The following is a 27,307-nucleotide window of genomic DNA, read 5'->3' on the forward strand; positions in this document are numbered from 1 at the left end:
AGTCTGGAGCTTTCACCCTGATTTGAGAACAAAATAAACTGTAGTATAATCTCTGTACTTTCCACTTGTTGAGTTAGCACATTCCAGTCCATTAAGAAAAACCTGTGAAAATAGAGAAACCATCTATGTCCCTAGGGGAACAGATTTGATTGTGTTATGTAAGTTGTTATTTCCAGTGGTCACTGTGGCTTAATAGCAGGTAATATGAAGACCTAAAGTTGACATATGAGTGAAAAAGAATAACAATGTCGTGACAGGTAGAGCAACTGAAGGAGGAACTAAGTTCGAAAGAGGCTCAAGGGGAGGAGCTGAAAAAGAGAGCGGCTGGTCTTCAGTCTGAGGTCTTTGCCGTAAGATTTGTCTCTGTGTGTGCAGTGCTCCCACAGTGGGACCCTGCTAGCTCTGGCTTCTGGGTGGCTCACACTTTCATTCTGTACGGTTGGCAGCTTGGCCCATTACTAGAACTAACCAGCCTGCTCTGCTCTTTAACTGACTTCTGTTTACCAGTTTGACCTACATGTCACTCTGTATGCACTGAGCCCTCATGTATTCTGGAAGCCCTATACCTGGTTCTTTATGGTCGCCTTGCCACTCTATGGATGGTATTCAGAGCTTGTAATTCATAACACCTTATTGAACACTTGTTGGTTTATATGAATGGTGATATTTTTTTCTTCTTAGGTACAGGAATAGGCGGGTGTCTTAGGCCTGTCAACTAGAGCTTACTTGAATTTGGAATTCTTGAGTGAAGTGCTTTACCTTCTTATGTAGATACTATGTTGAAGTTCCCATTAGGAGATTTTACAAGAAATGTTATTTTCTTTTGAACAAATGGCATAGAAAATGATTAACCTATATAGAGTTACCTGGCAAATTAGAATTAGAGTGAGATTTATCTGAAGTATAGTCATCTACCTAATAAACCTAAAATTTCATTTGAAACATAATAATGAATAACAAAATAGCTAACACTTGTGTACTTATTTCAAGCCTCTTATAACTTGCTGAGGTTATCAACTCCAATTAATAGTTGAGGAAATGGTGCCTAGGAAACCACAGCTAGTGGAAGTGTTTGATTTTACACAAGAATTTTGTAAATTCTTGTGGCCACATATAGGGTAGAAACTTATCTGCCCTAAATGTGGCCACATACACATTTATCAAAGGACCAGGAAAAACTGTTTTCAGAAGTAATTGTTGACTAAGACTGGAATGCAATGCTTAAAAAAAATTGAGTCAATTTTCTATGCTTTCTGTTTATGGACTACTGTATAGTATAGATAATACATTGAAGTATTGTGTTTGAAAGAGTCTAATTTGGTTCATGGTGTAACCATGTGTTGTCCAGAGAACAAATTGATGTATAACTTTTTTTTTCTAGCTACTGCTTGTTTGTTTATTTATTTATTTTTTTCTGTGTTGTGTCAGGCACCAGGCCAAGTATATTTATTTCATACATTGTTTTATTAAATCCCTAAACAACACAGTGGCATTGCTAACAATTTTTTCATAGTACCAATTAGGAAACCAAGGCCAGAGAGGTAAAATTATTGATCTCAGACACAGAGCTAGTTCAGCTTAGTGTGTGACTGACTGCAAAGACTTGTGCTCCTGATCTTTGTGTTATATTTGCTCCCTGTTTAAAATCTCTCCCCTTCTCATTCTTTAAGGAAAATTTGTGCTTCTAAATTTTGCTTTTTGTTTTAGATTATTTTCTTCCCTTCCTTAGTCTTTAAGGTCAAGTAGGTATTTGTAAAGCTTGTTTAATAGTATAGATAATGAGGAAACACATTATTTTTATTTACTTATTTATTCATTTATTTATGTATATGTGTATATATGTGACAGCATCTCACTATGTAGCCCAGGCTGGCCTGAAACTCTCAGTCCTCCTGCTTGGCCTGTCTAGTGCTGAGGTAACAGGTGTGTCCTGCCCCATCTGGCTTATATTTATTCTTGATCTGATCATTGGAAGTAGCCAGATATTTGCATAATCTGTAAGCCATAGTTGTTTACAGAGGAAGTGGAATACTTCTGCCAAGTAGTCATTCATACAACAAATGCATTTTTAGTATAATCTGTACTTAAAGATGGAAAAATTTTAGTGTGTGTTATTTGTTAATCAGATACCATGAGTACCCTCAGTATTTTCTGCATACAATAAGCATGCAGAAATATGTGTGGGATGAATGATACCTATCTGTAACTAGAGATTCATATATGAGAAAAATGCTTGTTTTCTTGTTGAAACAGAAAACTAAAAGAGAAATTTATTTTTAGTGCTCTTGAAAATCGAATTTTAAAGCACAGTTTATTTCCTCTTGGGATATTGTATTCAATGCCTTTTCCCATCTAAGCTTGTTACAGTAGTACTTTAGATACATTCACTTTTTAAAAGTAAAGGACTTTAGTTTCATCAGTGCTACCAAAATCAACTGACTTCTTGTCAAATTTATACTTTAGATAATTAATCTGACTTGAAGTGCCTTGCTGCATGATGGACTTAATGTAAAAACAGATCCAATTCCCATTTATTTGACTTATACTTAGAATAAAAGAGTGTTTAAAAAATTTAGAAGTAATTGGAATGTAAAGGAGATGTTTGAAAGAACTTATTTTCTCTGTTAAGAGAGATATATATGAGATGAATGGTGCCAGTAATTTGTAGGTTACCTTTTTAGAATAATGAGCTTCCAGTTACACATGTGGTTTCTTACAGAAAGAGATTCTTTATTTAGGTGACATACTTTTAATCATTTATTTGGTATGATTTCTCATAGGTGATAGACCTTTATATGTAGAATATTTCTTTTTAAGTTCAGTACACAAAACTGATCAAAATTATAGCTTTTTTTAAAAAAGGATATGTCTCTACTGCCTTGTATCACTAAAAGTAGCCTTCTAAGAAGGATTTTGTGAAACTTTTGTTTGAGAAAGAAAAATAAAACTTAATAAAGAGGCATAGCACTAATTTTTTAATTCAAATAGCAATACTAGGAGGTTTCTTTTTTCCTTCTGTTTTATATCTATACTAACTCTGCATTTGATCTGTCATCTTCTAGAGAGGTCTGACATAGTAAAATGGAAACTTTTTATCAGTACAGTGGTGTTCAGGTGCTTATTGCTGCCTCATACTCATCTAATTGAATTGGAATTTCCTTCCCCTCTTTCTTTTCTGAGGTGTTTCAAATAATATTTAGAAGACGCTAAATGAAAACTGGAAATTTCTTGAATAAGCTTATTTTTTTGGGGGGGCGATGGGATCTGAGATTAGATGATGCAAAATGATGACTGTGTCCTATTTATTTGCTTACTATTTGCTGTGCTGAGGAATGAACCTAGGGTCTTGGGCATGCTAGACAAGCACACAACCACTAAGGTGTACTCTGAGCCCCTGCCGTGTCATAAAATTAATGTAGAATTCAGTTTCGTATCTGTGACTTTGAATTGTCAAAGGTCCAGATCAGAGGTAGTCCTTCCCTCCCTCTTTTTTTTTTTTTCTTTGTTGTACTGGGGTTGAAACTCAGGACTTCACTGTTGCTACACAGGTGCTCTACCACTTGAGCTGCATCCCCTAGCCCCCTTTGCTTTAATACTTTTCAGGTAGGGTCTTGAATATTTTGCCTCTGCCAGCCTGGACCATAATCCTCCCACTTATGCCTCCTGTGAAGCTTGGAATACACCTGCGCACCACTGTGCCCAGTATATTTGTTGTGATTAGTCTTGCTAACTTTTTGCTCAGGCTGACTTTGAACCTCGATCCTCTCAATCTCTGCCTCCTGAGTAGATTTACTTTCATTTTGTTTTTGTTGATTTTGGGGATTGAACTCAGGGCACTATCACTTGAGCCATGCCCTAGTTTAATTTCTTTTTGCCTTACAGTATTATTTTCTTTTCCAGATTGGCCAAGTGAAACAGGAGTTGTCCAGAAAGGACACAGAATTACTAGCTCTGCAGACAAAGCTTGAAACACTCACGAACCAGTTCTCAGACAGTAAGCAACACATTGAGGTGCTGAAGGAGTCCTTGACTGCTAAGGAACAAAGGGCTGCCATCCTGCAGACTGAGGTAACACATTCCTGGAATTCTGTGCAGTCAGTTCCTTAGCACCTTTTCATACCCTTTCACCTTGCTGTCTTTGTTACATTGGGAGTTAGGAAATGTGACTATTGTTATGATGCATTCATTAGCAATGTGTGATCAGTATTGCACTAAAACATAATCATCTTGTTTCAGTTGTTTTTAGTTCTAACAAATTTAAACTTGTTCCATTAATTTATATTTTTAATTCTTTGGACTTTCACTAAGCCTGTATGTCAAAGAATATTCTAAATTAAGTATTCAGATGAAAGGTTAACTATAAAAAAGAAGTCATTGATTTAGAATTTTTTATTTTCATCCATGATAAATTGTCATGAACGACTATGAGCTTGGCTACTCTGTGTTTTGATTGCATGTAGTGTTTTTGCTTTTATTTATTTATTTGTTTTTGCAGTGCTGGGGCTCGAACTCAGGGCCTGCACCTTGAGCCGCTCCACCAGCCCTTTTCTGTGATGGTTTTTTCTAGATAGGGTCTCTCGAACTATTTGCCGGGGCTAGCTTTGAACCACAAACCTCCTGATCTCTGCCTCCTGAGTAGTTAGGATTATAGGTGTGAACCACGAGTGCCTGGCGTGTTTTTGATGTCATGAATAACTTTATTGTTGGCAAACTGTGGAATCTGTAACTGTTTAGATAGATGTAGTTTTGAGCTATAGATCATTAGACAGTATGTCTTCATTTCCCGTTTGAAAATAAAGTTAGTATTTTCAGAAATCTTGTAAGGTTACCTGTCTGTTGGCCTAACTTCAGGTAGGAATACACAATCCCAGACAAATTCTCATGTGTCATAATTTCAGTGATCAAAGACAAAGAATTGCTATCTGGATTTACTGTCTTCTTATGAATATTTAAAAAATATCTTAGTGAAATAGGTGATTTAGGTAGGAGCAGGTCAATAGTTCTGCTTGATAGAGAAAGATAAAGCATATGCTCTAGATTAGGGTTTTTTTCTCTTTTAAACAAATAGTAGATAAGGACGTAGTTTGATGGCATTTAATTTTTAAAGAAAATCTACGTTTTTATATTTTTATTGGGCTAAATTTGGGCTTGTCTAAGGAATTATATCACCTGGAAAATATGACTCAGTTATTCATTTATGACTCTATGAAAGAGTTCACTTTGGTAACTTGTGTGTGCAATATTGCAAAAGGGTCAGAAGAGGGTGCCAGTGTCCTAGAAGTGGGCTCTACTTCCAAAATTTACTACTGTGATAGCTTTGAATGGAGGCCGCAGATGTGCGAACTAGAGAACCAAGCAATTGGTTAATGATAAATGCAAACAATTAAAAGCTTGTCACATCTAATAAATAACTTTTCCTCTTGGCAATCCATCCTTCTCTTTGTACCCAACTTATATAATGTCTTACTAGCTAGGTCTCACACAGATGGACTTGTGATTGGTTTCTTGTACCATAAAGACTGTATTTATTGTCATTCTTGAATGGTTTTTATATTTGTTTTTAGACATTGTGGAAATAGCTGAGTCTCAGTGATTACCTCTGTAAGTTGCTAGGATAACTGTTGAAATATAACTCTCATATTAAATGATAAAAATATGAAAGTTAATGTCCTTCCAGTTTGCGGGGGGCAATTATGAGAACATAATCTCATTTATTAGCATTTGCTTAAAAATAATTTCTCTGGTGACATTTGACAAGAGTCACTTTTTCCAAAGTAACTTTCCCATGTAGAGCCCACTAAAAGGCAGTTGATACCAGTTCTTTATATTACTATTGATTCTGTCTTCCCTGTAGTTGTTCTAGACTTTAACACTCAAACTACTAAGATGTACTGTACTAAATTACATATCACATTTACTTATATATGAAAAAGAACATGGGTCATGGAACTTTTGTAAATTTTAAAATTCTTGAAGGTAAAAAATGAAAAATATGGGAAAAGGCCTGTTTGGTGCCTTCCTTCCCCATTCCATGTATTTGGAATGATGCCTTCTGGTGTTATGTGTTGCACGATGTACAGAATTGCTTCTGTTTTAGAAACATCTCTTTAATCTGTTGACCTTCACAGAGGTGGTCTGGCTTTAGTAACACAGTGGTTACAAGCATAGGTTTTGAAATTATTCCTGGGCTGAAAGCCCAGTGTTCTGCATTCACTATTGTGTGTCTGTGCATGAGTTACTTTACCTCTAAGCCCCTGTTTCCTCATCTGTAAAATAAGGGTGATGATAATACCAGCCTCCTAAGGTGTTTGTGGCTGAAATAGGTATTTTGTTATATACCTCTCATTTGTATATGGAGGGAAACTTAAATTCAATGGGCTAAATAGTTTTAAATACCTTACAGTTTATAGCACCTCTGTTTTATTTGATCTCTTGTATTATTTGCTCCTTGTAGTAATGACATGGGATAGGCATGATAAACTTTGTTGTCTGGCTTCTCTAACAGGATTAGATGAATTGTTTATTAGCATGCTATGTTGAATTGGCACTTGGGGTTAGTTTCACTAGTAACCCTGGGACTTTTGGTATTGATTATAGTTAATATTCTCAGTAAATTTTCTATCTTATGATTATTTTCTTGTTTTTTTTTTTTTTTTTTGGTTTGGTGGTACTGGGGTTTCTGCACTAGGCAGGTGTTCTACCAATTGAGCCATGCCCTCATCCCGCCCTTTTTTGCTTTAGTTATTTTTCAAATAGGGTCTTCTGCTTTTTGCCTTGGTCTGCCTTTGCATGTGAATCCTCCTCTCTTAGCCTCCCACAGAGCTAGGAGTGCACCACTATGCTCAGTTTGTTTGTTGAGATGAGGTCTCACTAACTTTTTCCGTGGCTGGCCTTGAACCATGATCCTCCTATCTCCTCCTGAGTAGGAGGGTTTAGAGGTGTGGTCCACCATGCCCATCCTCCTGTTCCGAAATCTTGATGTCATACCATAGACCAGTCATTGAATTTATTTACTGGATGACTTCTCAGTGTACAAAGCAGAGCTGATTTTATTGATAAACTAAAATAATGTTGATCTTACTGCTTTAGTGGTAGCATTTTTTGTTCTCCAGGGAGTTGTGTTTGGAGTTGTGTTTATAGGTGAGCATTATTATCCATATCTTAGTGACAGTAGGAGGAACTGGTTCTTTTTTAATGGGCAGATCCTAGGATCAGTATCCAGCACAGAGCTGCTTTAGCTTTGGGGTGTCCAGGCATGGAAGCTGCCCTGGGTGCTTAGCTTGAGACACACCTTCTTCTTGCAGTACCCCAGTGTGCTGCATTTTCAAGCTAGAGTTCTCACTTCCTCAGCAGGGTTGCTAATACATCCTTAGCACTTAAGGGCATGTTTAGAGATTAGTCTTTCCATAAATAAAAATATATTTGCTGATAACCCATACCCAGTACCTTCTGTGTACCAGGTACAGTGGGTATACCTTCATTTATTTTCTCAGTTTATCCTATAGTAGCCTTCTAAGAAATAAGAATTGTAACATTTTATAGACAGGCATGCTGAAGCCTAGCGAGACTGAGTTTTACATAAGTTATTGCCTACTATCTGGGATTTAGAAACGGATCAGTCAAACCTCCAAAACTTAGGTTCTTCACACTGAAGCTTCAGTTTTTCCCCATGAGGAACTGGAGGCATGGAGAGGGTAAGTGGCATTCTGAAGGACTGTATCACTGCTTGGTGTTATTTTTTGGGACCAGAACCCTTCTTTTCTGACTGTGCTAATTATGGTGTGTTGCAGAGACCAAGACTGTTGTTTCATTGGAAGGTTGATGACTAGCCATAAAGAAACAATTCATGTTGGTAAGAGATGAGGGAAGGGTGTTGACTAGAATGTGGGATGATAGGATTATATAACTTCTGAAGGAGATAGGCATCCTTCCTGACATTAATTTATGAAAGAAGAGAAACACTTATTGGTTGATGCCTTCATTCATTCATCAATTATTGGAGGATAATTGTTGAAGACTCTTGTGAGCACTGGGGACATCCCCACTGGTGAGTAAAATAGAAAGACTGATGTGTATCTGTATTTAAATCTACACAAAGCAGCTGCTTGTAATAAAAGACAGCTGGGTCCCATGAACAGAATAGGCTGTGGATCTTTTCCAGGTGACCATGTTTCTGTTTCAAATGTTCTTTGTTACTGTCCTTCCATGACACTGTGTGCAGTCCATAGTCTTCCACCACCACCACCCTCCCCCAAGATGGTGAGTGGCATTGCTCTCAGTGGTAATGGGGTAATGTATTATTTGTGGGGAGATATAAATAATGAAAAGCCTAGGAAATTGACAGGAAAATTTAAGTGTAATATATACCAGGAGAATTAAAAAAAAAAAAAACTAAACAAAACTCAGCTTATCTATAGAAAAGAAAGGGGGCTGAGAGGAAAGAAACATGCTGGTATGTTGACACTGTGAAAAAGATAGCTGAAATAAGTGTAAATAATGGGAAAAGCAGAAAATATAAAAGAGTTAAGCTTACATTAAAATATAAATCTCATTTGGGCTAAAAAGTAATATATAGAAACACACTGTGTTTTTGCCTATTAAATAGGCAAGAAGAAACAGCAAAGTTAAAAACAAAAAAAGAAAACCATTTTTCTTTTGGTGGTGCTGGAGATTGAACCCAAGGGTGCCTGCTAAGCATGTGCTCTTCAAATGAACTATACCCCCAACCCAAGAAAATAATTTTTAAAAACAGTTATATGAGGAAAACATGTGCCTACTAATCTGATTTGCTTTAATATTATCTTTTAAGACAAAGAAGTTGTAAGGCACACAAAACAGTGTCATATGTGTTCAGAGGAATAACAGATCAAGAAAGTATAGTTGTGAACATTTATGCATCACAACACTGCTTTTAAATATCTAGAGCAGCAGTGGGAGAGGTAGATGGCCAATTGCAGTTGACCATTTGGACCTGTGCTTCTCTCAGAATTTGATCAAACAGACAAAGAGAAGCAGCAGTTTAGAAAATTTTAATAAGGACAAGTCAAACTAATAAGTATATATATAGAATCTTATTCTAATAAATAGAAGACAAGCAATATGTGCACAGAAGAAACTTCAAAATTCCTGGGAATCACATTTACACAGACTGTGTTCTTTACTTGTAAGGCAGGAAAATTAGAAATTGCTGATAAAGAATTAGAACACGAATCCCAGTAAAGTCTGACATGACCTGTGGACTAAAAGGGAAATAGGGACATTTTAAAAGTGAGTGATAGTAAAAATGCTATATATCAAAATCTGTGGGACATAAGGTTTAAAAAAAGATATGTGGGGTTTAACTGAAGTGGTATTTAGGGAGAAATGTCTAGTTTTTAACAGATTTACAAAAAAATACAAAAAAGCCAGGTGTAGTGGTATATGCCTATAATCTCAGCACTTGAGAGGCTGAGGTAGGAGTGTCTGAGTTTGAGGCCTGGGCTGTCCAGTGAGTTCAGGGTCAGCTTTGACTACGTAATGAGACCCTGTCTCAAAAAGGAAATGAAGAACAACTAAGATAGGTATTCAAATTTGCACATTCGGAAAAAAGCAGCAGAATTAAATCACAAAACAATCAGAATTATAAACATAAAGTCAGCAATCAGTACAATAGAATCAGTAAAATATCAAGAGGTAGACATTTGAAAAAGATAAATAAGACTCTTACAAAATGATAAAGAAGTAACTACTACTGCCACAGAGCTTATTTTACTTTATTTTATATTATTTTATTTTTTGGTGATGCTAGGGCTTGAACCCAGGGTCATGCAAATGCAAGGCAGGTGCTCTACCCATTGAACTATACCCCCAGTGCCCAGTATGTTTTGGGTTGGGAGGAGTAGCTCAGTGGTAGAGCACTTATGTAACATGCTGGAGGCCCTGGGTTTGATTCTCAGCAATGCAAAAAGTAACAGCTAGGGACTGGAGGTGTGGCTCAAGTGGTAGAGCACCTCTCTGCAAGTGCAGAGCCTTGTGTTCGAACCCTAGTCCCACAAAATCAAAACAAAAGGAACAGCTAAAAGGTAACTTGAAGCAGAAGTCCTCTTGGGAGCATGATAGTCCACATGCTATTTGAATGGTTGTTTGGTAGAAGAGAGAGTGGCCCAAGGGGCTGAACTTGGGGCAATAAATAAAACTACAGAAAAACATTTTAATTTACGTTTTCATTTTCTACTTCAAGATAAGAGAGGACTTCTTAGTACACCTGATTTTAGTAAGCCAGGGTGTGGGCAGCCTGTAGAGAAGTATGAATCTGGTTATTACTGGAAGTGTTCAAATGCTAGAGATACCTTGTATAGGAGATTCAAGCTTTGGGTGGGAGATTGAATCAGGTGGGTTTTTTTTTTTTTTTTAATTAAGTCTACCCACGTTACTATTAATTGCTCTGGGGACAGACAACAGCTTTATTTATTTATGGTAGTACTGGGTTTGAACTCAGGGCCTCATGCTTGCTAGGCAGGTGCTCTACCACTTGAGCCACTCCTCTAGCCAACATGATTTTTTTGAGTCCTTTCGATGCTAAAATTCTCCTTTCTTTGATTCTAAGGGCTTTTACATGGAGAGAGGTTTGAGGCCTAGTTGATCTTGGTTTAGATAACCAGAATGAGGAAGGGTTACTTATATGTTGGAAGAGAAGTGACAATAGAAGAACTAGGTTAGCTGAGCACCTTGCCTGTCAGGTTTGCAGAGACCAAGAGTAGTAACGTTTGAGGCTACATGGCTGAATACAAGTTATTGCAATGTACTTTGTATAACCATTACTGATGTCTTTAAGAACGTTCAAGGGAAAGTGGGTAAAGTTACCAACCTTAATTTTTTTAGGTTATAAATTTGAAAATTTGTAATCTTTTATTTTCGTAATCAAAATACAAAGGAACTACAGAATGGCACAGCTCTATCTTGGCTGCTGTGGTCTGAATGTGGTTCCTTTAAAACACATTAGCGTTCAGTCCCCATTTTGAGGTATTACGAGGGTGGAAATTGAATCTGACTATGGTGTTTAGAAGTGGGGCCTTTGGGAGGTGATTAGTTAGATCAGGTCGTCAGGGTAGATGGAGCCCCATAGTTGAGTCCTGCTGGCTTTATGAGAAAGACCAGAGGACATACATACATGAGCTGCTTGTCTATTGCCATGTGATACCTTTGCTACCTTGGGACTCTTATCAGCTAGAAGGCCATCACCAAATGCATTCTTGTGACGCTGAACCAGAACCATGAGCCAAAACCAATGTCTTTACTTTGTAGCCTACCCAATCTATAGAATCATGTTATTAGCAACAGAAAACAAACTAATGCAGTGGATTTTATTTATTTAGATGCTTTTCTGAACTCTTCACCTTTTTTCAGACATGAGGCTTTAACAAAGCTCAAGACATAAGGGTCCTTATGCAGGGTTTTTACTATGTGGATCCCATGGCCAGTGCCCTTCTTCATTCAGCCTCTTTCAGCCTCCTTTCTAGATAGTAACAATGAGAGATGTGGTCATGCAAATGATACTTAGTGATTTTGGGTAAATCAGCTAATTAGTTTGGACTTTTATTTCCTCAACTTTAAAATAAGAAGTTGTTTTGTTTACTTGATTTTGGTGTTTTGTGGGACTGGGAATTGAACCCAGGACATTGCACATGTTAAACAGATGCTCTACCAATGAGCTATGTCCATAGCCCCTAAAATGACTAGTTTAGATTAGCTAATGTTATTTAAGAACATTTACAAAATACTGCAGAATACAGGAAAAAATACATGAAATAATGCAATAGATACCTACCACTCAATAACATCAGGTGATCATTAAATGTCCTTTAAAAAGTCCCAAAAGAAAAAACACATCTCATTCTGAGCTAAATTGTCAATGAAAGTGCTGGTTTGAATAGAAAATGTTGTTAGGTGCTCGCTTCGGCAGCATATATACTAAAATTGGAATGATACAGAGAAGATTAGCATGGCCCCTGTGCAGGGATGACACACAAATTCGTGAAGCGTTCCATTAAAAAAAAAGAAAAATACTGTTAAAACCTCAGGGTTTTAGAACTGGTTGGGGCTAGGAATGACGATTTGGAAACTGGCACTATGAAGGTGGTGGTTAGAACTTTTGGATTGAGTTGGTTTCCCCAGAGGAAGTTGTATATGAGATGTGAAGAGTGGAAAGGGACATAAGAAGTTAGGAAGGGAGAGTGTCACCTTGGTGAAACCAGAGAAGAATTATAGGAAACAAGTCATTTTTTCATGCAATTATTTAGGTAGATTCATTTACTGATGTAAGACAAGTTAAGATAATTAGTAGTTTTGTGATTACTAGGGAGAGGCCAAAACAGCAGGGCAGAACTTTTTCTGTTCACTTCTATCAGCAGAGAAAACCTTGTTGAGAAAAGCCTTCTGTTTTTATTGAAGTTGGCATAACCTACTTGCCACAGAGCTTAATGTTTGGCAAACCAGGTAGATGTTGTTCCTCTAGCTTAGGTGATGTGAATAAGCAGGGTCTTATTCCTGCTGCCAAGAGTGGTGTTAAGAGGATGACTGTGTGTCTTACTAGTCTTTGACGGGTTTTGCTGCATGTTTTTTGTGGTTTGCAAAATATGGACCTCACACACAATTATACTACAAATTTAGTTCACTCCAAACCCAAAGATCAGTGTAGAATTCAGAGCAATTAATCTAGCAGTAGCAAAGTGGTTTTTGTGGTGGTTTTTATCTCGTTTCCAAACCAGCACATTAAAGTTGTGCATTGCTCGAAAAAGCAGACCAAGACAGTGTATGCAGGTGATGTGAATTGAATAGTAAAGAAAGCATCATTTAGTAATTAGAGCATGGACTTGGGTAATTTCTGTGCCCAATATTTATGATATGAAATATGTTTGATATCAAAACCTGTATTTCCAGACACTCTTACACCAAAGGTTTGTATGTTTATAAAAAGAGTCATTCTTTCACCTTTTTCAGTCACCAATTCCTGTGGGTCTCATACTTGACATTCCCTCATAATGGCATTCCTCAAAATGTGTGTATTTGTGACTGGTTAGCACTGGCGCATTTCCAGCCACTTAACTGAGTTAGGGATCTAATGCAAAAGTGAATCTTGGGCATCTAGGTAGCATTTGAAAAGAGGCAGCATGATGGGGGTCTCATGCATACTGTCCTTTGAGATGCTGGTACCACTGGAATGAGGAACCTTGACAAGTTACAAGGGATGTTTTCTTACTGTGTTTTGATCCACCTGCCAGTGGAAAGCCTTTCATTTTTCTAAAATTAATAGCTAGAAGACCTGGGAGAGAAGTAAATTAGGCAGTTAAGAGTTCTCTATAGGCTTAAATGCCTGAATTTTTTGCCTTTGTAGTAGGAAGTTTATAGTCTATTTAAGAGTAAATACACAATACCAATGTTACAGTGGGTTACATTACTTCTGTAATTGAGTGGCTTTGTATTTTGGTTATGGTTACTGGTTAGACATTTCAGAGCAGGAGTATGTAGGGTACAGCATATAAGTTAGAATATTGATTGCACATGGTTATATGATTTATTTAAAAAATTCTGACATGTATACTGTACTAAGACTTTGACCTCCCTAACTAATTAAGTGTCCCCTTTACTCACCATGACTGATGCCCTGTGATGGATTCAGCTAATAGGAACCAAAACTGATACTACACAGTAGAATTAATAGTGATATAACCTGACTTCAGCTGTGCCTGAATGCCAGTGGATAAGGGGCCATGAGTTCTTTTGGTTGTTGAATTTTATATTTCACAAAGGTCTTTGCCATCCTTTTTTCCTGCTGCAGTATTCATTCAGTCCAGACATTTCTGTTTTTGGCTTTTTATTTTCCTTTGCATAGTGTAGTGTTTCTGATTTTTAATAGGTAGATGAAGGAAAATAGAGGGAAACTTAGGACTTTTGCTTACACCTCAAACAGGGCTGTTAGAGGTCTCTGATAATTATGTAACTCATCTTTGTTTTGCATTGGATTTTTTTTTTCCCCCTGAGACAAGGTCTTGCTGTGTAGTCCAGTCATACTAGAACTCAGATCTTCCTGCCTCAGCATCTTGAATTATGCTGAGGATTATGGGCATGAGTCACCATATCCAGGTATGTACTGGATTTTAATCCTTGCCCTCAGTTGCCTGAATTCAAGGTATCAAGACTGGAAAACTTTAGTGTCACATCTTTTGGATCAATTACTCTTGATTTACTATAGTTCTACTGTGTGTCAATAAGATACAGACTTAGATTATAGGTAAATAAGCTTTCTTACTCCTTGCCCTAAGAAAAATATTAACTAGACTGACCTTCTTGACATGTATTATTAGCCCTTAATTTACATTTCATATAGTGTTCATATTTTCTTAGATTTATACCTAAGTATTAAATTTTTTGAGTGAATGTAAATAGTCATAAATTATGAAAATCTAAGCGAAAGATTGGACTATATTGGCTAATTCACAAAATAATCACACTTTAAAAGCAAATATAAAAATGACTCTAGTTACTATATTCTTATTAATATATTAAGCCTATAGATGTAGATAAAATATAGCCGCACATGGTGGCATATGCCTGTAATCCCAGCTTCTCTGAAAGTAGAGGCAAGAGAATTGTGAATTTGAGGCCAGCCTGGGCGAAATTTGTGAGATCTTGTCTCAGAAACAAAATATAAATAAAAGGGCTGGGTGTGTGACTCAAGTAGTAGAATGCTTGCCTAGGATGTTCAACCTCCCCCCCCAGTAATAAACACACACACACACACACACACACACAAACGCGCACACACACAAACACAAAGATTTAGTATTAAGCACTTTAAAATGACATTATGATGTGCAGAAGTTTTAAATTTTAGCAGTTGATTTTACTAGAATTTCCTTTGTTTTTTGTATTACTTTGTATTTAAAAAAATCCTGTTTCAGTGACTTAAGTGTTTTAGTATATTTCCTTCTAACAGTTGTAAAGATTTGCATCTCATATATAGATCTTTTAAATTCTCCTAGAATTCATTTTTGTATATGATGAGTTAAGGATCTTTTTTTACTCCCCCAACATGGGTAACCAGCTATATAAAAGTAAATTAGTATACTTACCTGGCAGGGGAGATACCATGATCCCGAAGATGGTTTTCCTAGAGTGAGGCTTACCCATTTGCACTCCAAATGTGAAACTGGACTGCATAATTTGTGATAGTGGGGGACTTTGCTCTCTCCTAAAAGGAAAAAAATGTGATTTAGTAAATACTGCATTTTCCTCAAGGATCACAATGTATAGTTTCTGTGGTTGTGTTTTAAGTTCACTAAAATTCTCATCTTACCTGTCATTAATCTCATCCAGCGTATTTTTCACTCAGACCTTGTAGTTTTCATCTTTGTTTGATTTGGGTCTTTTAAATGTTTTTATGTTTCAACTTTGTATTTTCAGTCCTTCTTTTAGCTTCTTCCCCCCTCAGCTTTATGGATAAGTAGTCAACAAAATAAAGTTTTCATATATTTAAGGTATGCACTATGATGCTTGGATAGGTATATATTGTGAAATGATTATGATATCAAGTTACCTAATATATCCACCACTGCTATGTTTTCCCCTTTATGAGAACATATAAGCCTCTCAGCAAATTTCAAGTGTGTATTACAGTGTGATAGCTATTATCATGCTGTAACTCGATCACTAGAATATATTTATTCTTATATCTGAAATTTTTCCTTGTGATCAGCATCTTCCCATTCCTATCCCTGTCCTTACTGCCAGCTCCTGGTAACCTGTCTGTTTCTGTGAGTTCAACCTTTGAGATACCATGTATAAGTGACATCATATGATGATCTGTGTTAATTCTGGGTCAGATTACCTTGAATGATTTTTTTTTCTCACCATGGGTTACATGTTCCTGCATTTTTACATGTCAGGTAATTTTGGATTGGGTGCCAGGCATTGTGAGTTTTACCTTTTTGGGGTCTTCAGTAGCTTTTAAGAATGGCAAGGAGTCCAAGGTCACAGTTTGAGAATGAGTGCTGTAAGGGAGTATCCAGAGCACTGAGATGCCTGAGGGTCACACCCATTGAGTGCAGAAGTCTGCTTTCTGTTCCATCCTCTCTCCATGTTGCCCTGAGACCCAGTTTTCTTTCTTCTGAGTCTTCTTCGAAACTCTGTCCTCTAGGTCACAAAATAAAAGAATAAGCAGGAGTACAGGCATAATTTATCTGTAAGTATTCCATTTTGGACTTTTGGTCTCTCTGTTTTTAGCATTTAGTGATTTTGTATCCCTGTGCATACCTGTGTATGTGTGCATATGTGTGTTCATTTATTAATTTAAAAAGAAGTTTGTTATACTTTGCATTTGGGGGCATTTTGTAGCAATAGGTGTAGTGGGTTTAATAGTGTCCTCCATAAATCCATGTCTACCCAAACCTCAGTATGTGACCCTATTTGGATAGGCTTTTTGCAGACAGGTCTACAGGCCAAAGATTGCCACAAGCCAGGAAGAAGGTAGGAGGAGCAAAGAAAGATTCTCCCTGAGAGCTCTCAGCTGGAGCTGTGCTCTGCTGACACCTTCACTTCAGCCTTCTCGCCTCCAGAACTGTGAGAGAAAAATATTTTCTGTTGTTTTAAGTCACCCTTTGTGTGTGTGATCTTTTATTATGTCAACCCTAAGAAACTGATGTACCACATCAGGTGGTATGTTGAGGTCATTAGCAGGTGTTTTTAGGTCATTAGCAGGCATTTTAGCTATTACCCAGGAGGCTTTTCAGATATATTTCATGTCAGAAATAGAAGTTCTTGCTCTTTTCCAAGTGCTAAAACTCATCAAGTCTTCTTCATCAGGAAGAAGCTCATTGGCTCTTCTCTCTTTTACCCTTTACATTCTATTAGTAAAATCCAAGATCTTGGGCACAACACTTGTGACTTCTCATAATTAGGACTTTGTCTTTAACCTCCCTTTACATAATTTCCTGCCTCTTTTGTGCAGTAGCATTTCTGTGTATAGCTGCCTAGGAAGTTAATATCTGTTCTAATCTTTATTATTTGTGGTGCATCTGCTCAGGGTTCTCCCATTATCTTCCTCACCAGCCGCCTTCTCATCTTTCCTACGTTGTTTAGGCTTCTCCAACCTGAGCAAGCTGAGTTCTTCTGTACTTTACCTCTGTTACAGCACTTCCTATAAATATACTTAAGTGTTCTCCTATGTTACTATCTTGTTTTTTTTGCTGCGGTTTGAACTTAGGGCTTTGCAGTTGCTAGGAACAGGCTCTACAACTTGAGCCACACCCCAACCCTTTTTTGCTTTAGTTATTTTTCAGTATAGGGTCTCATGTTTTCACCTGGGTCTGTCCTCAGACCACAGTTCTCCTACCTGTGCCTCCAACATAGCTGGAATGATAGGCATATGCCATGATGCTCCGCTTTTTGGTTGAGATGGGATCTTGTCACCTTTTTTTTTTTTTTTCCTCCATGGCTTGCTTCAAAACATGATCCTTCCCAGTAGCTGGAATTATAGGCATATCAAGTCTCGTGTTTTAAAAATTTTTTTTATATTTGAGGCAGAGTCTCACTGTATATACCAGGCTGGTCTTGGACTCACGATCCTTTTGTCTTAGTCTCCCGAATATGCTACTTTCTTCTTCATTAGATTGTAACTTCTGTAAAAGAGGGATTATGTACCCAGTGATCAGCCCAGTATAATCTTTGTGGAAGATAAATGTGACCATGAAAAAACTTACTCTTTTTTTTTTTTTTTTGTGGTACTGGGGTTTGAACTCAGATCCTCATACTTGCTAGGCAGGTGCTCTACCACTTGGGCCATACCCCAGCCCTCTCTTTCTTATAGAGCTTCACTGAGTTCTATTTGCAAACAGAATAAAATTCAAGTGCTTTATTTTGGTAATCAAGACCTTTATTATATGCACAGAAAACCCACAGTATTTATGGATTTATTACATGTGGTTTTGACCAAGAAAGGTAAAAAAATAATTTTTAAAACTCAAAAGAAATTTCAAAACCAAAAAATTTTAGGTTCCCACGTGTGTATTACGCAGCTCAGTTGATGAGAGAAGCTTTTGGTTCCATGTTATCTGAGTTATGTTTAATCATTGTGTGATCTGCTGTTTCCCTGCCCTTAATTTTGTGAAACTGTGCTTCCCCCAAAATAAATGGTGTCCCCAAAGGCAAGGTCAAAGTTATGATTATCCTCCCAAATCAAAAAGGGCATGTAGTATGCTTAATTTAAGTCATAAAGTCAAAATTGTAGATTTGTTGAAAGGCAGCATGTCTTTAGTGGAAGATGGGTAGTATTGTGGGAAAAATGAACCAAACATCCTCATTATTCAAGATAAAGAGTGTGAGGCTGGACGCCAGTGGCTCATGCCTGTAACCCTAGCTACTTAGGAGGCAGAGATCAGGAGGATCGCAGTTCAAAGTCCACCCGGGAAAATACTTGGTGAGACCCTGTGTTGAAAAATCCTTCACAAAAAAGAGCTGGTGGAATGGCTCAAGAGCCTCCTAAGTTCAAGCCCCAGTACCGCAAAAAAGATAAAGAACATGAAACAAGTCTAGTTTTTGGCGAACAGTATTAATGTATAGCACAGTAATTTTTGTGACAGTAACGTAACCTACTCTGTGTGGTTTCAAGTTATGGTGCTCAGACCTACTGTACATATGGTATAGATAAATTTGAATAATTAGAGTATTGAACTCTGTGTATCCTGAGCATTCGCAGTTTTTCCTCATTGGTGGTCCCCTTGGAATCATATCCTGTGGATACCAAGGATCTGATGTACTGTCTTTTAAGGCTTATCTCTTGCCTTTCTCTTTCTTCTTTATGCTAAGTAGTACCAAATGAGTTTGCAAACATATGCCGTTTCATGTTTGTGTATTTTTATATATTTCCTTCTCTCTTCCTGGAATATCTATGCTCTTCTCCCCATCTTCCACTGATGTCCTGTTCATCATTTGAAAACCAATCAGATGTTACTTCTTTCAGTAGTCTTTCTGACTGCTTTGTTGTATTGCTCAGAGGAAAGCTGTGTGTTCCTGGGTACTACCTCCATTCCTTTTATGTTGATATCCTTTGATATATGGTAAAGATAATTTTCTCTGGAATTATGTCTAGCCTTTGAGTTCTAGTCATTTTACTTGGTAGTTTTATAATGTGTAAATTATTTTACTCCACTGAATCCCAGTTTTTTAATTGGTGTATATTAAAATTTACATAATAAGGCCTTCATCATGGCATTTCCACAAATGCATATAATGTAATTTGATAATTCTCATTCCCTCTGTTACTTTCTTATCCACCCCCATACTCCTCCTTTTCTCTTCCCCTTAGATCTCCCTAGTAACCCCTTTTTACTTTCACAACCTTGTCTGTTTTTCATTTTATTTTTGCCTAGCTTCCACAAATGAGAGAAAACATGTGATACTTGTCTTGTGGTACTGGCTTATTTTACTTAATGATGATCTCCAGTTCTGTTTATTTTCTAGCAAAGATATAATTTCATTTGTCTTAATGTCTAAGTAAAATGCCATTGTGTATAAATTTCACGTTTTCTTTATCCACCCATCCACTGATGGATACTAGGCTGCTTTAGAATTCAGCTATTGTGAATAGGGCTGCAGTAAACATGAGTATACAGGTATCTCTATAATAAGCTGACTTTGATAGTTTTGGGTATATACCCAGAGATGGTATGACTCGATCATATAGGAGTTCTATTTGTTTAGTTTTTTGAGAACCTCCATACTGATTTCTGTAGTGGCTGAACTAATTTAATATTGCAACCCCCCACCACCCCGCCGCCGTGCCATCCTGGACAGCATTTGTTGTCGTTAAGAGATAATTAGGTTTGAACTCAGGGCCTCAACCTTGCTAGGCAGGCGCTAATATCACTTGAGTCACACCCCCCAACAGCCCTTTTTGTTTTAGTTACTTTTCAGATAGGGTTTTGTGTTTTTCCTTGATTCTCTTACCTGTGGCCTCCCTCATAGCTGGGATCACGGGTGCATGCCACTACACCCCTCTTGTTGATTGAAATAGGGTCTTGCTAACATTTTGTCTATGCTGGATCAAACCACTATCCTCCTGATCTCCTGCCTTCTGAATAGCTGGGGTTATAGGCGTGGACCACCTTTCCTGGCTGTTGTTTTTTTTTGATGGCAGCCATTTTGATTGGGGTGAGGTGGAATCTCATTGTAGTTTTATTTTGCATTTTCCTAACAGCTAAGGATGCTGAACATTTTTATGAACATTTTATTTATTTGGTGGTACTGGGGTTTGAACTCAGGGCCTTATGCTGAACATTTTTTTCATGTATTTATTGGCCATTTGTACTTCATTTGAAAAGTGTCTGTTCAGTTCATTTGCCACTTACTGATTAGATTATTTGTAAATTTTTGTGGTTTTTTTCCTTTTTTTTTGCATTCTTTTCTGATCCCCTCTTGACTATCTGGCAGGTTTTCTCCCATTTTGTATTAGGCTGTCTCTACTTCCTTGTGCAGAAGATTTTTAATTTGCTACAATTCCATTTGTCAACCCCTGTTTTATTATCTTTAAAATAGGGATAAGTCAACTTTTAAATAAACTATAGCACATCTATTCAAAAGTAATTATATTCCTTTCTTTTAAATTAATACCCTTTGAAACTCTTATGTTCTTAGGTGGATGCTCTCCGATTGCGTTTGGAAGAGAAGGAAACCATGCTGAATAAAAAAACAAAACAAATTCAGGATATGGCTGAGGAAAAGGGGACACAAGCTGGAGAGATCCATGACCTTAAGGACATGCTGGATGTAAAGGAACGCAAGGTGAATGTTCTTCAGAAGAAGGTAAGGTGCAGGTGTTCTCAACTCGGAGGCTCCCTTTTCTCATCCCTACCATGGAGTCACACTTGAATGCCATCAGTTTCTTTCTCATCCATCTGTTTGTTTTTGCAGTGAGTGATTGGAATAGTTTTTGCAGTAGGAAGATTGGTAAAACTGCTCTGAATAATCAGTTTTTTAATTTTTAAAGGAAAATACTATTAGTGCCTTTCAGTACTACCTTTCATGCTGTTTCTAAAAATATCTTGCCATAGTGTTTGAACTGACATTTTTCTATCTCTTCTTTTACTGGAACTGTAATGAATTACTATAGTACATAGACCATCCATGTGATTAATAAGGTAACAGTTTTGAATAGAAAAACATGCATACAGCCTTCCTCTTTGACCATAATCATTGGAAAGGGGCTAATATTGGAAAAGTAATAAGACTAATAATTGTTAGCTTAAGTAAAGGGCGCCCTTGAAATAGCAGCTGGAAGATGTGTCATCATTTATTGTTCTTGTCGGTTGAAGTGATAGATTAGAAATATTCAGCATTGTCCCAGCTTAGTTTCAATCTCTCACAATAGCCAAGGAATACCTTTGTTTGCAGAACTTCACATTGAGCTTTTCTTTGATGTACAGAGGATCACATCCTGCAGGTGGAGTCTATATTAGTTTGCTTCCAATAAGTAATCATAAAAATTTGGTCACTGTAAATATTGGTTTACTATATCTTGTAAGTGGAGTACTAAGAAGTAATGTTACTAGCATTTACTACATATGCTTTTTTATAGTTGTGTGTGTGTGTGTGTGTGTGTGTGTGTGTGTGTGTGTGTGTACAGTGACAGCCCTGGTAATGGCACTCCCATGACTGGAATGTCTTGGCTGTGTCTGGTCTGCCACTTCTTACCCATAGTCTTCTTGCTTTCTAGGTAGTTTACATATTTATATGCACTAGAACAACCCTGGACTCAGGATGTAATGGGACAAATAGCAGATGGCTAGGCATGGTGTACAATGGGATTAGTATTGGTCTCCTCCTTCCCAGAATTCTCCCCTATGGTTTGAAGTAGTTTTGTGTTACAGTAAATTTCTTATCTTTATAATAAATCACTGACCTGGAAAATGTAATTGAGCGTTTGAGTCTGAGCTGCATTTAGGATCTGTGTTAAAATTGTACAGCTTCTTGCTTGATTGGTTATAAATGATAATTCAGTCTGCAGTTTAATTTGCTTATGCAGATGCTGTCAGCAGTCCCATCTATGCTTCTCTAGCTTCTGTTTATTTTGCCTTGCTCACTTCTCTAGTTTCCTGGGTTCTGATATTTAGATTTAACAGTAGCAGCAAGCTGATTGACATATAGAACTAAAAGAGGTTTCTGTTCTAGGTTGGTTTGTTAAAAGTCTTTTTAAAAATTTTTTTGGAGTAGGAAGTCAGAACAAATATGTTCTTTGTATGTTCTTGGATAAGGCAGTTGTTTAGTTTCTTTTCCATATCATAATGGAAAGGAGAGTATATTTTTTCATAAAAGCTAACATTTGCTAATTTATTCAGAGAAAATACTTGTTCTTAAAATGGTACCATTTTATTTTTAATAAAGATTAATCTTGATATTTTTAACTTGAGATTTTAAAGTTTCAATCCAGCTATTGACCAAACTAAATTAGAGAAGATCAAATTAGGCCCTAATTGAATTTAAATTGGAAACATTATTTACTTAAACATTTTTCTATTTCTTATAATTGTTTAATGGAATATAAAGTTTTTTGTTGACAGAGAATATGTATACTCAAATTCTTGAAATATTTTATGGAAAAAACTGCATAGTAGATGAAGTCTGCTGATAATTTATTGGTAATTAAAGAATTGTATTCCATATGAACTTGCCTTGCTTCATACAGCTTTCCCCCCTTCTCTTTTGTAAGTAAACCTCAGGCGATAAAGAGTTTAACATATAGTTATATTTAACTTTCAGTTTTTCAACAGATTGCTGCATTTATTTATTTGTTTATTTATTTGTTAGTTACTGGGTTTTGAACTCAGGGCCTTACACTTGCCAGGTAGGTGCTCTACTGCTTGAGCCACTCTCCCATCCTTGGACTGCTGTTTTTAAATGGTACTGGTCTTATACAAGAGGCATTTTATTATGATCAAAGAATTATTCCTTAAGAAAAGAAGGGTCTTAGTTTACCTTGATATAAACTAAATCTTTTAATTATGATATGCACCTTAGTACCGTCATTTTCACTTTCAGAGCACTCCACTTTCCAAAAAGCAAAATAAAAAACCTCAGTCCCCCAAACACCAAAAAACACTCCTCATCCCTACATTTTGCTCATCTAGAAACAACAAATTTCAGATATAAGTGATTAAGACAATAATAGAAAAGCATTGTTTTATAATAGGTAGAGAAAAATCTATTGCTTCACAGTAACTGTCCCTGTCACTTAGGGCACTTTTGCTCACTTATTTGTGAGCTACTCATTTGGTAGTTTGTTTCTGATTTAGGTAGTACCATCTGGGAGTGTCTGAGATTGGTGATCCACCCCAAGATGGCTTCTTTATCTGCATACATTTCTTCCTTGGTTTCTGTTTCCTGTCATCTTTCCTCCCAGGGCTTTTGCACATGCTCTGACCCCTCACAGCATGGCGAGAGTAGTCACACTTCTTATGGAAGCAGCTGCCAGAGTCACAGAAGATACTAGCAAGAAGCTGAGCAGAAGAAGCCAAGGTCATTTCTATTGCATTCTGTTGGTTATACTAGTTATAGGACCTGCCCTGATTCATAGGATGTCTGGAATGTCCCCACTTATTAGTGGGGGAGTGGGCAAGGCACATTTTCAGAGAAGAGCACGTGAGGTGAGAGATTGTTGTAACTGTTTGAAAATATCTGCTTTGATTGAATAGAAACATTGGATAAGGGATGTTAGATTTTGTGTGGAGTTGGTGTGGTGGAGTTAATTCCCTCTCTGTTGTCTTGTGTTGTAATAGCCTTATTAATCAGAGTGGAAGAGGAATTTTTGTTGTACTTGGTGCTTTAGTATGTTATTGTTAGGGTTTCTGCTATTACCCATTCCTCCCAACAGAAGTCCCTCCAAGCCAGAAGAACTCTGAATAGTTCAAAGTTGTTTTGCATGATTTGGAAGTTATCACTGGATACGAGAATAATTCATAGGGAAAGAGTACAGAGGAGATATGGTGTGTGGAAAGGAAGAGTACTAACAGCTGAAGGTGAATTAATGTAGTATATTTATTTTGGAGATTCCCTGTAGGTGAGAAGCCCATGAAAACACTCATCTATTAATGACCTAGCATAGAAAAAACTGTCTTAAGAGTGCCCTTTACAAAATAGTTTCTGCTGGGTATTGAGGGGGGGAGCGGGAGGGAGCGGAGTGGGTGGTAAGGGAGGGGGTGGGGGCAGGGGGGAGAAATGAACCAAGCCTTGTATGCACACATGAATAATAAAAGAAAAATGAAAAAAAAAAAAAAAAAAAAAGAGTGCCCTTTAAAAGACAGTCAGCCTCAGTTTGTTTGTAGATGACATATGGAATGCAGAAGAATTTTTAAGTCCATTAAGAACAAAAAAACTTGGCTACAATTTTTTATGGTATCTGGGGTATATATAGAAAAGGTCTTAGTCTTAGGGTGACTTTGCCTTAAGTTAGCACTGTGGAGATAATTAGATGAATTTTAAAAAGTGAGCTATAATTCATGTATCATAAAATTTACCATTTTAGCCAGTCACTGGTGGCTCATGCCTGTAATCCTACAACTCAGGAGGCAGAGATCAGGAGGATTGCTGTTCAAAGCCAGCCCGGGCAAATAGTTTGTGAGTCCCTATCTCAAAAAATACCATCACAAAAAATGGGCTGGTACAGTGGCTCAAGGTGTAGGCCCTGAGTTCAAACCCCAGTATCTCAAAAAACAAACAAAAAAATTACTATTTTAAACTGTATGTCTTGGGGGAGTGGGATGGGGGTGAGGGGGATGTGGCACAAACAGTAAGTAAATGTAAAAAGGATAAAAGAAAAAAAAAACTACATGCTTCAGTGGTTATTATCATATTCAAAGATTATATAACCATCATCACTCTCTAATTCCAGAACATTCTCATCACCACAGAAAGGAACCCAAACTGGATAGCAGTCAAAACCCCACATCCTCTGGCACTAACCTGCTTTTCACCTCTATGGAAATTTCAGATAAAAGTAATCATACAAAGCTGCCCTTTCATGTCTTCCTACTTTCACTTAACCTGTTTTCAGGGTTCATCTATGTTGTAGCAGACTTAGTTACTACCTAATTACTTTTATGGCTAAATTATAATCCACTGTTTGTTTGTCAGTTTATTGGTTGATGGATGTTTGAGTTGTTTCTACTTTTTAGTTAACTGTGGTTTTTCATAGATGCCCTTTATCAGGTTGAGAAGTTCTCTTCTGTTTCTGAGTTTTTGTTTTGTTTTGTTTTGGTGGTACTGGGGTTTGAACTCAGGGCCTCATGCTTGCTAGGTAGGCACTCTACCACTTAAGTTACTCTGCCAGTCTTGTTTTGAGTTGGGTTGAAATGATCATGCAGTTTTTGTTGTTTATTCTGTTAATATGTGCTTTATGCTGATTTTTCTATGTTGAAAACAACTTTGCAATCTTGGGATAAAGATAGATTTTTTTTTTTAAGCTTTGTTTCATTCAGCTAGTGAAATGTAGAAATGTGTAATGTGTTTTACCAACATTATTATGGGAGTAATAGGAATGGACCTGGGAGAATATAGCCTTTGGATAAATGCTTAATTTTTAAGTTCTAAGGTGTAAAAGGAGCATGCTGTAATCCTTTTTACAGCAGGCAAATAATTTTGACATTTGTTAAAATATAACTTTTTTGGACTTTTAAGTAACTTGGTGAATAATTTGAGGACTTCTGTTTATCCATGTTGTCTTTTCTGTTTGTTGTTAGTGTAGTAGTTTAATGTTCTGAGAGTTTTGCATCTTCTAGTTCAGAGTGCCCTAACCTCTGTTTTTACTGAACACACTTTTACTTGGAATATGGAAATAACAAGTCAGTATGGACAAAGAGTTTGACAACATTGTTCTTACTTGTCTCTCAGGATATCTTGTAAAGCAGGAACTTGTCACAGTGATAAATGCATAGATAAGTATCTAGAATGGGATAAAGGATTTGGAAAAAAGTGCTTGATCAAGTCTTGAAGCATACTCAATATTTTCTTCTACTTAAAAACTGCTTATAAGTTGACATGAGTTATCTTGCATTGCATTCTCATCTGTGGGAATAGTTGTTTGGATAGATGCCCAGGCACCTGTCAACTTTAGTAGAAAAGTTGAGGTAATTATCCATTCAAAGAAGTTATTAAATCAAGCGTTTCTGACATGACTTTTTGTGCACTTCCTTCTTTCTGCCATACACACCTGTATGTATATCCTAACCAGAAGATAGCTTCAAGTATCTGACATGTATTTTGTTCTGTATCATATCTTTTTAAACACTTTTTTTTGTGTTGAAGGAATTTTTTTTTAACTTTTTCATTCTTTATTTTTTTTATTTTTTATTGTTTTATTATTCATATATGCATACAAGGCTTGGGTCATTTCTCCCCCCTGCCCCCACCCCCTCCCTTACCCCCCACTCTGCCCCCTCCCTCTCCTTCCCACCCCCTCAATACCCAGCAGAAACTATTTTGCCCTTATTTCTAATTTTGTTGTAGAGAGAGTATAAGCAATAATAGGAAGGAACAAGGGTTTTTGCTGGTTGAGATAAGGATAGCTGTACAGGGAGTTGACTCACATTAATTTCCTGTGCTTGTGTGTTACCTTCTAGGTTAATTCTTTTTGATCTAACCTTTTCTCTCGTTCCTGGTCCCCTTCTCCTATTGGCCTCAGTTGCTTTTAAGATATCTGCTTTAGTTTCTCTGCATTGAAGGCAACAAATGCTAGCTAATTTTTTAGGTGTCTTACCTATCCTCACCCCTCCCTTGTGTGCTCTTGCTTTTATCATGTGCTCAAAGTCCAATCCCCTTATTGTGTTTGCCCTTGACCTAATGTCCACCTATGAGGGAGAACATACGATTTTTGGTCTTTTGGGCCAGGTAACCTCACTCAGAATGATGTTCTCCAATTCCATCCATTTACCAGAGAATGATAACATTTCGTTCTTCTTCGTGGCTGCATAAAATTCCATTGTGTATAGATACCACATTTTCTTTTTCTTTTTTTCTTTTTTATTTTTTTTTCATTTTTCTTTTATTATTCATATGTGCATACAAGGCGTGGTTCATTTCTCCCCCCTGCCCCCACCCCCTCCCGCTCCCCCCCCTCAATACCCAGCAGAAACTATTTTGCCCTTATCGCTAATTTTGTTGTAGAGAGAGTATAAGCAATAATAGGAAGGAACAAGGGGTTTTGCTGGTTGAGATAAGGATAGCTATACAGGGCATTGACTCACATTGATTTCCTGTGCATGGGTGTTACCTTCTAGGTTAATTC

The 27,307-nt window shown here is 37.1% G+C and overlaps 1 protein-coding gene, 1 non-coding gene and 1 pseudogene across 11 annotated transcripts in view; all 3 read left to right on the forward strand.

Annotated features, from left to right (window-relative positions):
- Erc1 (ELKS/RAB6-interacting/CAST family member 1) overlaps positions 1 to 27,307 on the forward strand; it is a 442,275-nt gene that overhangs the window by 120,953 nt on the left and 294,015 nt on the right. For 6 of the 10 annotated variants that reach the window (XM_074076350.1, XM_074076353.1, XM_074076349.1 and 3 more), the window contains exons 6-8: positions 258 to 341; positions 3,901 to 4,068; positions 20,668 to 20,835. In XM_074076350.1, coding sequence (XP_073932451.1) covers positions 258 to 341; positions 3,901 to 4,068; positions 20,668 to 20,835 — 420 coding nt within the window. The remainder of the gene's footprint in view (positions 1 to 257; positions 342 to 3,900; positions 4,069 to 20,667; positions 20,836 to 27,307) is intronic. The other 4 variants (XM_074076356.1, XM_074076352.1, XM_074076360.1 and 1 more) reach the window with 1 other exon arrangement.
- Positions 11,926 to 12,032, forward strand: LOC141424398 (U6 spliceosomal RNA). The gene has a single exon (XR_012449335.1). It is a non-coding gene; the product is annotated as a U6 spliceosomal RNA (small nuclear RNA).
- On the forward strand, positions 15,103 to 15,232 carry LOC141424349 (U1 spliceosomal RNA; annotated as a pseudogene).

The sequence above is a fragment of the Castor canadensis genome, chromosome 6 (assembly GCF_047511655.1).
Source record: "Castor canadensis chromosome 6, mCasCan1.hap1v2, whole genome shotgun sequence".
NCBI lineage: Eukaryota > Metazoa > Chordata > Mammalia > Rodentia > Castoridae > Castor > Castor canadensis.